Source organism: Sardina pilchardus, chromosome 22 (genome assembly GCF_963854185.1).
Source record: "Sardina pilchardus chromosome 22, fSarPil1.1, whole genome shotgun sequence".
NCBI lineage: Eukaryota > Metazoa > Chordata > Actinopteri > Clupeiformes > Clupeidae > Sardina > Sardina pilchardus.
Window position 1 is genome coordinate 24,865,726 of NC_085015.1, and position 12,674 is coordinate 24,878,399.

The following is a 12,674-nucleotide window of genomic DNA, read 5'->3' on the forward strand; positions in this document are numbered from 1 at the left end:
AGGAAGGGTGAGAGAATTCAGCAAGTGGAGGACAAACAGTGTGTGTGTGTAAGAAAGAGAGAGAGACACAAAGAGAGAGAGAGAGAGAGAGAGAGAGAGAGGGAGGGAGGGAGAGTTGATCCGGAAAGAGAAGAAAGGTACACAGATAAAGAGTGAAGGAGAACAAACAAGAGTAGTAAGACGGAGAAGGAAAGGGAGGAGTGGACAGGAGAGAGAAAAAGAGAGAGAATGAGTGAGAGAGAGAGAGAGAGAGAGAGAGAGAGGAAGGCAGGAGTGGCAGTGTCTGTGCTCCCTTCATTAGTGGCTCTGGGAGTCGACCTGGGGCTAAAACTGCATTAAAAAGAGCTGGATCATCTGTTCCTGTCACTGCTTCTCAATCTTCTGCCCTCTCTGTCCCCTCTGCACCCAACACACAGACACACACACACACACACACACAGACACACACACACAGACACACACACACACACACACACACACACACACACACTCTATATAGAGAACCCTCTACGGTCACAACACACACACACTTAACTGATGTCATGCATGTTAAAAGCCACTGTATATCCAAGGACGCAAAACGCCTTGAGGGGGCGTGGAAAAGGGGTCTGTTTTTCACGGGAATCATTAAATAGACCAAAAAAAAGGGGGAGAAAGAGAGAGAGAGAGAGAGAGAGAGAGAGAGAGAGAGAGAGAGAGAGAGAGAGAGAGAGAGAGAGAGAGAGAGAGAGAGAGAGAGAGAGAGAGAGACGTTGGCACAGTAATTGATGAGTCACTGGTTTTTGTCAAGGGCTCTTTCATGTCGAAACGGACCCTTTGATTCGAAGGGAAGAGCCGAGGGATGAGCCTCTTGCGTGTTTGCCAACACGAGGACGAGGGGCGTGTGTGTGTGTGTGTGTGTGTGTGTGTGTGTGTGGTGGGAAGAACAGACAGTCGATGGAAGGGTTTCGTCTGGATCGGTTTGCGTGGGACCACAGAAATGCGCTGCCTGCTCCAAAAAAAACTAAGCGCAGCGCAGACGGGCTGACAGACTGTGTTGAGAGAGTGTTGGAGCTTTGCGGGGCCATGTGGACAATTCAAGGCAACACACAGAATGTGGACAGCTTCTTTTTTAACCCCCAACTCCTGTCGGTCTGTCAGTGCCTGCCGGTCTGACCAATGGCAGACTCTGAAGGGGGTAGGCGACGCTGTTGAAGTGCCCTCAAAAGTATTCTATTGGCTGGCCTTTACATGAGAAAAATGTGCCACTTCAAACAATAAGTTTTGAAACAAGTAACATTCAAGAATGTGTCTTAATGAGCCTTTCTAATGTCTTATAGTGTTGTTAATGAGGCTTCTAGTGTTGAAAATGTGATGCGATGCCCTATAAGGTGCCCCTTAAACTGGTCTATACTTGGCATTCCCTACTGTATGTGTGTCCTTCCATTGGAAAAGGGTGACATTATGGCAGAGTTCCAAAGGATGTAATTTCCAGTACAGAATGTAGCCCTGTATTATACTACATGGGGGGAGGAAGATGACGATGACAATGACGAAGATGATGATGATGATGATGATGATGATGATGATGATGATGGGCTTAGAAAGATAAGGATCCATATTTTGGAATTTGGTTTAATGTTCTATGAACCTTCACCCTCACAATGGTGAAGTGAAACCAAATTCTAAAATCTGGATCCTAATCTTATCCCCCCCATGCTCACGTCATCAGCAAGAGGGTGAACACATCTCAGTCTGGACTGCCTAATAACAGTGTTCATTTTCATTTAGGATGAAAACTATTTCATCACTCTTGTTTCATCATCCGTTGTAGCTTTTTTTTGTGTGGGGTTGAGGCTCCATGTCGTGAGATAGGTGCCCTTTTTGTTTTTTTTCCGCCCCCGTCCTTCAAAAGAGTCTGAGTCAGCCACTTGTGTCTGACTATCCTCCCTCTCTAAAGGGGAAATGAATACAGGCCTTTAAAGCCCAAAAACTCTTGTGTTCTTTCATGACTACACACCCCTATGTTGCATAGAGACTTCCCTCCTCCACTCGCATGATTGATCAATATGGGATTCTGGGATTCGGGGCCCCGTCAACTACAAAGCTGAAACAACCAGAGCGCCCCCTCCGTCGGTACCACGTCCTACAGTACAGAGAGGCGCTTAGGGGAGCCCCTCAATGAGGCTATCTGCCACGACGTGGGCTACAACGCATTGTTTTCCTCAGGACCGCATGTTCCCATCTCGTCCTCCATTAGCCGTGTCAAACAAAAGGCCATTTTTTTTTTCTCTCTCCCCCCACTTTGGCCAATGCCTCCTGTTGGACGAGTGCCTGGGAACTTTTTGTCTCTAGTCCTTGTCCCCGCCCTTAGAAGCACCTTCACACACGCACGCTGGGGCGCCCTCTTTATAAACGCATTTGCCTCCGCACGCGTTCGGAGTTGCGCGTCACCTTCCATCCAAACGAAGCGGCCCTCGCGTCGCTAAACATCGGCTAATACCCGTGCCGTTTTTCGAAACCGTTTGATTCATACGGCGCGCCTCGCGCCGACAACATGGACGCCGCGTGTACCTGGGGTTTTGTGGGACTAATAAACGGGCTCCGGCGCTGAAAGGCTGCGGAGCTGATTTACGGAGGCGATACACAAATAAAGCAAAGCGGTGGGCTAAGCCCCGCGTCCTCCTCTGTGGGTGACCCTTTTATCATCTGTTAGCCTCTGCTAATGAGGTAGCGCCGCGGCAGGGCTTTGATCAGATTGCGCTTCCCGTGCGAAAGGAGAGAGGAGAGGAGAGGAGAGAGGAGGGGGGAGGAGGAGAGGAGGGGGAGGTGTTGGTGGTGTTGATGCGGAGGGGTTAGTCCGCTGCCGCTGTATCCCATTTCAGATATTTTGCTCAGGAGTCTGATGATCAGATATTAGGGGGGAAAAAAGATGGCCGCTAGTGGTTGTAATCTCAGACATAAACACGCACACAACCCAACGCAGACATAAACATGCACGCTCACTCACTCTCACTCATACACGCACACACTCTCTCTCACACACACACAACCACACACACCCACACCCACACACACGCTTGTCTCATCTCCTCTAGTCCACCTCTAACTAATAAATGCTGATCTGACAGCCTGATCCTCATCCGCGGAGAGAGAGGGGGGGGGGCTTGGACGCCAATCGCGTTATGAGCCTGTTGACGTAATGAGCTAAAGGAGACTCGGCTTTTGGGGCCGGGGAGTCGGAAATCTAATATAAAACTATTAGTCCAAAAGCCGTACAACAGCGGGGGGGGGGGGTGTAGACAACAGGGACGGTAAGCGTACAGAAATCAACCTTATCCCTTTATCGCATTCACTATGAAAAGAGAGAAGGGGAGGGGGGGTGTAAAAGACCCAAACGGAAAAAAATGAAACTCAATAGGTGTAGATAGACAGTTTATAGCTGACGACTCCCCGGAATCAATGCTCTGCAGCTGGGGTCCGGCAGATTCGCTCCTGATAACTCGCCCTTACGAGAATGACCGCATGGGCTCGTCCGGCGAGGAGACGAGAGGAGAGCTGAACCATGCTGATATGGATTTGTTGTCCATCTCTCTCTCCCTCTCTCTCTCTCTCTTTCTCTCTCTCATTTTCTCCTTCTCTATCCCCCTCTCTCTCTTTCTTTCTCCCTCTCTCCATCTCTTTCTCTTCTCCCCTCTCTCGGGTGTTTTTGCACACAGCTGAGACGCACTGAGGCCACATGACGGATGGAAGCAGAGAGGAGAGCAGAGAGAAGGAGAGCAGAGAGAAGGAGAGGAGAGAGGAGGAGAGGGGAGGAGAGGAGAGGAGAGAGGAGGAGAGGGGAGGAGAGGAGAGGGGAGGAGAGGAGAGGAGAGAGGAGGAGAAGAGAGGGGAGGAGAGGGGAGGGGAAGAGAGAGGAGGAGAGGGGAGGAGAGGAGAGGAGAGAGAAGAAGAGAGGAGAAATGAGGAGTGGAGAGGAGAGGGGAGGGAAGGAGAGGAGAGGGGTGCTCAGAGGAAGGATGGTCCTCTGTGAGGCAATTCACCTCATGCTCCATTTGTTTCATGCCAGCTAACAGGCTGAACATCAGGCCCATTGTTTAACACGGGGGGGTATCCATATCTATTTTCCATAAGCAGCCACACACAGGCAGCAGCAATAGAGGGAAACGGAGAGAGAACGAGTACGAGAGGGAGAGGGAGAGAGAGCGAAAGATGGATTATGGATCAATGTGTATAAACCTATATACTGTATATGTTACAGTAAATATTTAAAAAACAAACATGTGCATCTGTATCCAAACAACATTCCCTAGGGAATGAATCATTGCTATTATTCACTGGTGTGCTATCTTTAACACTAAGGTCACCATGTATCAAACGAAAACAACAAACAAGAAAATAAGTTGTCAACACCTCCGGCTGTAATGATTTCCTCTCCGTGTTTAACCCAGTCACTGGAGGCAAGAGGCATCTTGATCCATGCACTCTGGCTCACAAGCTAAGGCTAAACTTAACTGCTGACTATATACCACTAGGAATTATTGTCTTTTCCTGCGTTTTTTCTTTTTGTGCTAGGAGAGAGGTGTCAGAACACCAGTCTACAGTAAGAACATCTGCATGAGCCACTCATAAGCCAACATCCTTAGCAGCATATGCCACATAGAAATGTGACATTGTTGCTAATTGCACTCATGGTGATGCATGTTCCTGGTCTCTACGGGCCCCTTATTTGCATACGCATAAGAACTAGGGCAAGGCAGCATTACCTAGAGGCCAACAAGTTGTCGTTTTTTCAAAGCGAGGTTGCGGGTGCGCCTGGCTGACCCAAAATGGCGTCTCTGCTCTGTGGCGACGTGGCAGCGCTAAGGCGTAATGAGCGAAGGTGCGAGTTCGCAGTGCCAACTCTGATCTGCTTCTGTTCCGCCACGACCAGGCTGACCACCTCGCCACTCACCTCACCTCCCCAACAAACACACACACACACACACATACACACACACCACCCCCTGCCTCTCACGTGGCCCCCAGTGGCCCTAAACAGCCTTTCAGAGGCCCTGGGGTCATCCCCGCCCCCCTGCCCCCCCTACCCCCCAACCTCCCAAGCTCACGTCATCGCAGCCCTGGGCGGCAGACTCATCCTGGAATGTGCAGGTCAGCTGAGGGAGGAGGGAGGAGAGGGGAGGGAGGAGAGGGGAGGGGGGAGGGACGTAAATGTAGCTCAAGCATCGTCATACCCCACAGGGCAAAAGATCGGACATCGTTGCCTTTAAAAGCCAAAGCCAAACTCCATTTACCACTACTCCATGTTGTATCCAGATATGAGCTATACAATGTATAGGATTGTCAGCCATAATGCACGCTTCCTAATGGTTAAAACAACAGAGGGTGAGAGGTGTGTGACATTCATAGTGGAGGAGGGCCAATACATTGATTATAGGGGGAGAAGGGAGAACATATAAGAGGATGGAGGTATAATGAACTGTTTTGGTCACTGAAGACAATGGCGGAGAGCTTTGCAACTACGTGACTAAGGAGTCACGAGCCTGAGCAGTGACTGCCTCCCTGAAGGATTCATCCATCACTGGCCGCGTCTTGCGACTCTCTCGACTCGAGCGCGACTGTGCCAATTTGTCTAAATGTAATCACAGAGCACTCTAGCATTGAAGCCCACCCCGGCCATTTAATACATGTATAAAACATAAATTTAAGTCCATGTTGTTTTTACGAGCCTATTAGTCGCTGTGCATCACTTTAAAACAGACTTTTCTGACTGTTTTTATGGCGGCGTTCTGAAGCAGCTGGCAGCGGGCTGCACTGTCAATTCAAGCAGCTTCCGCTTTATGGATCATAAGGCAAACCCATGAATATATTTTTGTTTAAGTGTTGCAGTAGTTTCTATGTATATTAAAGGTAATGTTTAATGTAATTGACTACTCCACTGAGTAGCCATGAATCTCTCCGGTTTGTTTTAAGAAATTTCATAAAGCTAATGCATCTGAGTGTGATTCGGAGACATGAAGTTTGAAATGTGGAAATAAAGTTAAATGCATGCCATAGAAGAATGGTTTCCAAGTGGTCCATGTCACATTTATTATGCATATTCCCAAATGGATGTTGCTAACAATTTCAGACAACTGGACTAGAAACGCATGTTTTGGCTGGACTTGATGCAATAATATCTACATCCAAATCATGTTTTTTATCGCAGTAACTCAGTAAAATCCAAGCCTTGGCGTCACTCGGTCACTTGGGCGGGACAGTAAATGGAACAGTGAATAACAATCATCAATTATATAATTTTAGTGGGTGTAGGCCATTGGGATCCTTCACAGACACAGGGGCACCAAACCTGAATTACCACAGAGGCTGCGTTGAAAGCTGCATCGAGTATTTCTTGGGGGAAGCTTTCCCATTTAGTGGTGGAATAGTATATTGCAACAGAGTCCAAGATAACGCCAGGAAGTAATTACACATTTTTGAAGGGAAAAGTAGATTTTTGTTAGGAATCAGTTTAAGAAATTCCACACTGTAGCTTTAAAGAAAGATCATTTACATCAAGAGTCCAGTTCACCTAAAATTTGAGCAACAATCGGTAGTTCACATTTTAGAAAGTGAACGTTCAGATACAAAATAGTTGAATTCAGATTACAATTCTTGGACTTGTTTTGTTTGTGCAACTGAAATTGGAAAAACATTTTTAATAGCATTGCTAACGTCCATTCCTTTCACTACAGTGTACAATTTCTGATATTAACTCTTAAGAATTACGGCATAACAGAAGCCATGTAGCCATGGGGCTAGAAAACTAAAAATGTTGTGACGTGGACTCTTACCTGGATTTTGATTGGCCAGGAGAAGTTGCTGACGTAGACATAAAAAGTGATATTGGGGTTACTCCGGAAGCTGAACTTCTCAGAAGAAAAGCTGTCACGGTACTCTTTGATGTTTGTCTTGGACACGATGGGGACCTCCTCGCCAGAGATGGTTCCAGCTGCAGGTGGGAAAGAGTTTTTAATTCAGTCAGTGAAGTGGTCCCACAGGATGATTAACTGGATGTGTCAAATGAGAAGCTATGTTTAAAACAAACCATCTGGGGTTGCAGGAGAAGACAATGAAGTTTGTCTCCAAGGAGATGTACGAATGTGAAGGTGCACACACTAATAGGAGAACACCGAATTACCTCACCAAATTGCTCATTGCTGATATGCATCAGGAAATTAATGACAAAACGGAGGCTCTTAACACAAGCAATTCAAGTAATCGACACAACAAAAAAAACTTCTTGTTTGTTTGCCACGGCAAACACAAGTCTTTTCTAGCGGGTAATCAAGTTTAGATACAAGGCAAATAAAGCCCTCTAAACAGCCCATTTTTGGAAAATCTAGTCTTGGGAGCACTTCAAGAAAGCAGTACAACAAAAGAAGAAGAACTTTGTTGCTTTATCAAGGCCCTTTAAAAAAGGCAAAGAGAAGAGACAAGAAAAGAGGGGGGGGTGGGGGGTGGGGGGGTGGTGTTGCATGTGATTTGAATTCTTCCTCCCGCACACCAGAGCCTTGCGCATCGCCATTCTGAGGCAGTGCCATGAAACAAAAGGGGGCTCGGAAATGACAAGGCGAGCACGGCGCTACGTGTGCGCCTTTATCTTAATTGAAATCATCGCGGCGGCCAAGACACCTCAGCCCCAGAATTCCGAGCCGGGGTCCAGACAATCGGCAAGTGTCCCCTCTCTATGAGGGTGAGGGCGAGTGTGTATGTGTGCGTGTGTGTGTGTGTACGTGTGTTCGTGTGTGTGTCTCTCTGTGTGTGTGTGTGTGTGTGTGTGTGTGTGAGAAACAGTGAAGGGTGGAGGGGGATACACACAACCAAATATTAATAGAGCTACTTGGGGGAAATGGCAGCGGCGCAGAGGGGAGGGAGGGAGGGAGTTTAACCCGTTCAAAGGAAACACGGGAGAAAAATGTCAAAGTCACTCAAGAGGACCGGAAAGGGACCTTTCTTTTTTTTTTTTTTTGTTCTTCCACCTTTGCTCCTCGGATGAACGGAAACGAAAGAGAGATAAATAATGGACTGGGAGCAGGGAGGCAGCGTCCTTGGGGTGCCTCTTCTCTTTTTTTTATGCAATGAGGATGCGCACTCCACTGGCATAATAAGGCAGGCGAGAATGCAAACAAGACAAGTCCATTTTCTCTCACCCGTACAGCTATAACTGTGCAATGTAACTACACCGCTTGCAGTACAGCACCTTGGGCTACAAAGGTATGGATGTGACAACAATTACTCTTTATTATGGTTAATAAAACACGGAGTATATATCAATAAATCATTTACCACGACACCATACACACAGACACACATACTCACACACATACATTGAGCACAGAACAACACACACACACACACACAGTACAGAACAACACAGTACAACACAGCCAAACATATTGTATCAAGGCAGTTATGCCCGGAGAAAAACACATTACCTGTTGATCCAACAGACCAAGTGATGTTGAGGTTGAAATTATTGGAGGCATTGATGGACATATCCAAGTTCTTGTTTGTCTAGAAAAGTGACAGAGAAACAAATGACATATGACAAGAGAAGGGAGTGGTTCAGTTGTTTTGCTATACTCTCTTCCAAGAATCAATATAATTTGATTTAATGCCGTTTGATGTTGGTCACGACCAAACGAATTACGGCATATCCAATTACTGTTCTGACCACAAATGCGGGTCTACAAACTGGGTCCACACCAGTGCATTACAACAGCCCGAAACCGCTATGCCTCGGAGGTTTGACCAACCTGCTCCGGCTGGGCCATGAAGTTGATCGCAGTGTAGTAGTGGTCATCCTCCTGGAGCAGGCTAAATGTGAACTGGTAGTCGATCAGCAGGTTGTCTGGAATAACAAAATAAAAATAAATAAACCTGCGAAATGGTCGTCAAATTTAGCCATCAGACATCTGACAGGTTTGCTATCGAAGGGCATATCCAATGTATCTCTTTAGATGTGTAGAAAACGATGCCAGATTCTTATACTAACATTCATCCTGTGGATTTATCTTTATTTATTTGTCTTGTCTGGAAGACATTTGCACCTTTCCACATGTCAGTATGTGTACGGTATCTTTCTATGTGTACCTTTTCACATGTCAGTATGTGTACCTTTTCACATGTCAGTATGTGTACCTTTCAACATGTCAGTATGTGTACCTTTTCACATGTGAGTACAGTATGTGTGCTCCACAGGGGCTCATACAATTACTTGCTCTCGCTATGATTATGCTCAACCATGTGCAGGAACTGCATGCTATGTTCAAAAAAATGAATGTCTTGTCTTGTGTCCTTTTGCTGGCCCAACGTTACGCAAGTATTCTTAAGACTCGCAATCAAGTGCATTCACACATCCTAGAAGCACTCTCCTCAAATTGCCGCTATGCAAGGTAGGTTTTTCTAATGTCACTGTTTTGCCGCTATTTCCAGACGCAAGAGACAAAAGCACTACTGGGGCATTGAGGTGACTCACTCACCCCAACCTCCCCCTCCCAACCCACCACACACACACACCTTCCACCAAGGCTGAACCCCGCATTCAAATGCGTCACAACTATACCGGATAATTGGCTCCCCTTCTGCTTTACTCATGCGGATTAGGCTCTTAGCAGAACGAAAAAACGGGATTGTTTGGAGTGAAGTGGGAAAGTTCCCCCTTCCCATGTTCCATGTGCTGGTCACTAAGTGGAAAACATATCGCACAGACCATGGTTACAAATCCCATCACACAACTATTGACATCACACCACACACTAGTCCCAGGAAGCCAGGCAGAGCACTTGAAATTAGCTGCTGTTACAAAGGCTCCGAGAAGGAAGTACTTCAGCCCCAGACATATTCACTCAAGGTACTTAAGGACTCAAACTTCCTGCTGATCAGAACACACGAAGGCAAAAGAAAGCTGCCGTAATGTGTCCCCTGCGGAGAGGGTTTACCTTGGGTCACGGAGGACCGAAACGCTTCTGTTAACAGAACACTAACTTTTGCAAACGCGTTTGAGACACTATCAAGAGAGACTATAGGGCACAAAAAAGTCCGAAACCAAACAATACTGTGACAACCCCGGTGAGGACATGAGACGTTGATGGTCAGTGTTGACCTTGATACGACCGATTTAGTGGACTGACTCTCTGGTGCTGGAGGAGGGCTGAGTGTTTTGTGTGTGTGTGTGTGTGTGTGTGAGAGAGGAGGGAAGTGGCTGCATGGCCTCAGTATCAGACTTTTTCCAGCACTTTTCACTTCCCCCCTCCTCATCTCGGGAATCACATAAATCACAGGCGGGCGGTCAACGCTCTTCTTTCTTTAGCCGCCCCGGGACAGATATTACCCACCGCAGGGTGGACAACGCTGACCCATCACTAGCCCTGACTGCACCAACAAATCTGGATTTTGGGAGTTCGGAGGTCTGTGTTTATGCACACGGTTGTAGATCAAAACGTGGTTGTGTGTGTGTGTGTGTCTGTCTGTCTGCATGCGAGAAAGAGGCCGAGATGGAAAGTATATTTTAGGGGACCATTTTGCGACTACATTACAGGGGTTCTGCAAATTGTTGATTATGTGTAATTATATCTCGCACACAGACAAACATAGCTTTTATGAGTTCACAGAAACAAATTAGCCTCTCAGTAGAAACATGCTAGTGAACTGAACAAATTAGCCTCTCAGTAGAAACATGCTAGTGAACTAAACTAATGAGCGTTTCCAACCAAATGTTACAACAGGATTTGGCTTTGCAAATGTCAACGACTGAATCCTGATAAATGTTAACACAGAAACGTGAGACCGCACGTGCGTAAGAACACAGTGCTCTGTTGCCTGTTAAATCAAAAAATATACTCCAGACCAGCAGTGGTGCTAAAGACCCATGACAAGAGCCAGCTGCATTATAAGATTGCAAATCTATAAGAAACGGATCCTGCAGCGCACAAGTATTTAGTTAACATGACCATGACCATTCAAAGTAATAGGTGTAGCGGAATGAACCTTTCAGAGGCTTTTAGATCCTTTGAACACTTCAGATCCATTCCCTTCCATTATGGAGCATGCTTGACTTGGCAAGTTCCTCTAGAATGCTTGAATGCACTCAAAGACATACTCCGTGCATGGCACGAAGCTGATTGGCTCAGCGGGCGCACTATGTCATGAAATTCTGAGAAGTCGTTAGAGTCGCGGGTTTTAACATCCTCATCAAGCTACTTCGAGAATGCATCTCGGAGCCGCGCCGTTGATTTAATGTCATGCTAATTGAGCTCTACATACAGACTAATATTTGCTGTTTGGAAAAGGCAGATCTTGCATGCAAATGCTATGACTGTTCTTCAAAGGCTATGAATAGGCACCGCGGACCCTGCTGAGAACTAGAGCACTGAGCGGGCGTGTGTGCGTGACTGTGGGCACCGCTCAGACTGGGCTCCCAGGCAGGGGGTGAGGGGGCACTGTGTGTGTGTGTGTGTGTGTGTGTGTGTGTGTGTGTATGTATGTGTAGTGGCGCTCGAAGTGGGAGTTAGCTTAATCACCGGCAGAGAAGCAGACAGTGTCTTTTCATAGTGAAGATGTTCAGATCACTTTTGACATGTTCACACACTCCCTCAAGGTGTTGAACTCCAACACTTAGGACAGAAGGGTGAGAGGTGTGCAGTGACGAGTGCATTACTGAGTGAGTGTGTTAAATTGTCTGTGTGTTGGTAAGTGAGGTGGGGGGGCGGTGGCCAAGACGGGATCCACCCACTCTAGAAGCTTCTCAGGATTGGTGTGTGCATGTTTACGTATCTGTGTATGAGTGAGTGAGTGAGTGTGTGTGTGTGTGTGTGTGTGTGTGTGTGTGTGTGTGTGTCTCTAATTATCCCAATCATTCCCCCCACACACACACACACACACACACACACAGCTGATGCTTTCACAGTTCATCCATTCCAGCCTTGGGGCCCACACACACACACACACACACACACACACACACACACACACACACACACACACACACACACACACACACACACACACTGCCTTCAGTGCCTATAGCAGGGTCTCCGGCTACTGCTGCTGGAGGCACAAATAGCCTGTGTGCACACCAGTCCATGGCCTAATCAGACTAATTGGACCAGCATTTGAATATAAAAAGCCAACCACCAGCAAGGCACACCTAGAGCAGGCATTCAGGCAACGGAGGAAATTAAGATGACTGCTTTAGTTATTGATAAGCCTGGCTTTAATGCGCTCTGATAAGGACTGGAGGATGGTGCTTGGGCTTGATTAAGGCAGTGAGCAGGATGTGTGTGTGTGTGTGTGTGTGTGTGTGTCGGGGGGGGGGGGTGTTGGGACAGGGGGGGGGGGGGCAAGCAACGTGTCCCACGCAGTCCAGTCTGACCGCGTAAAAAGCGTGCCGATGGCTCATCGCCATGGTGACTGATGGCTCTGATTGGTGTGTGTCTCATAGCGACGGGGGCTGGCTGCACCATACTGCCACCCAGTGACTGTCTCTGATGCACACAAACACTCTCTGACACACTCACACACACATACAGACACACACAGACACACTCACCGACACACTCACAGACACACTCACCGACACACACACACACACACACACACACACACACACACACACACACACACACACACACACACACACACACACACACACA

General features: G+C 47.3%; 1 protein-coding gene across 1 annotated transcript in view; it reads right to left on the reverse strand.

Moving 5' to 3' along the window:
- The window catches only part of atrnl1b (attractin-like 1b), a 149,523-nt gene that overhangs the window by 61,840 nt on the left and 75,009 nt on the right, over window positions 1-12,674 (reverse strand). Inside the window, 3 exon segments of the mRNA XM_062525690.1 lie at window positions 6,813-6,970; window positions 8,457-8,535; window positions 8,778-8,872. Of these exon segments, the coding sequence (XP_062381674.1) occupies window positions 6,813-6,970; window positions 8,457-8,535; window positions 8,778-8,872 (332 nt within the window).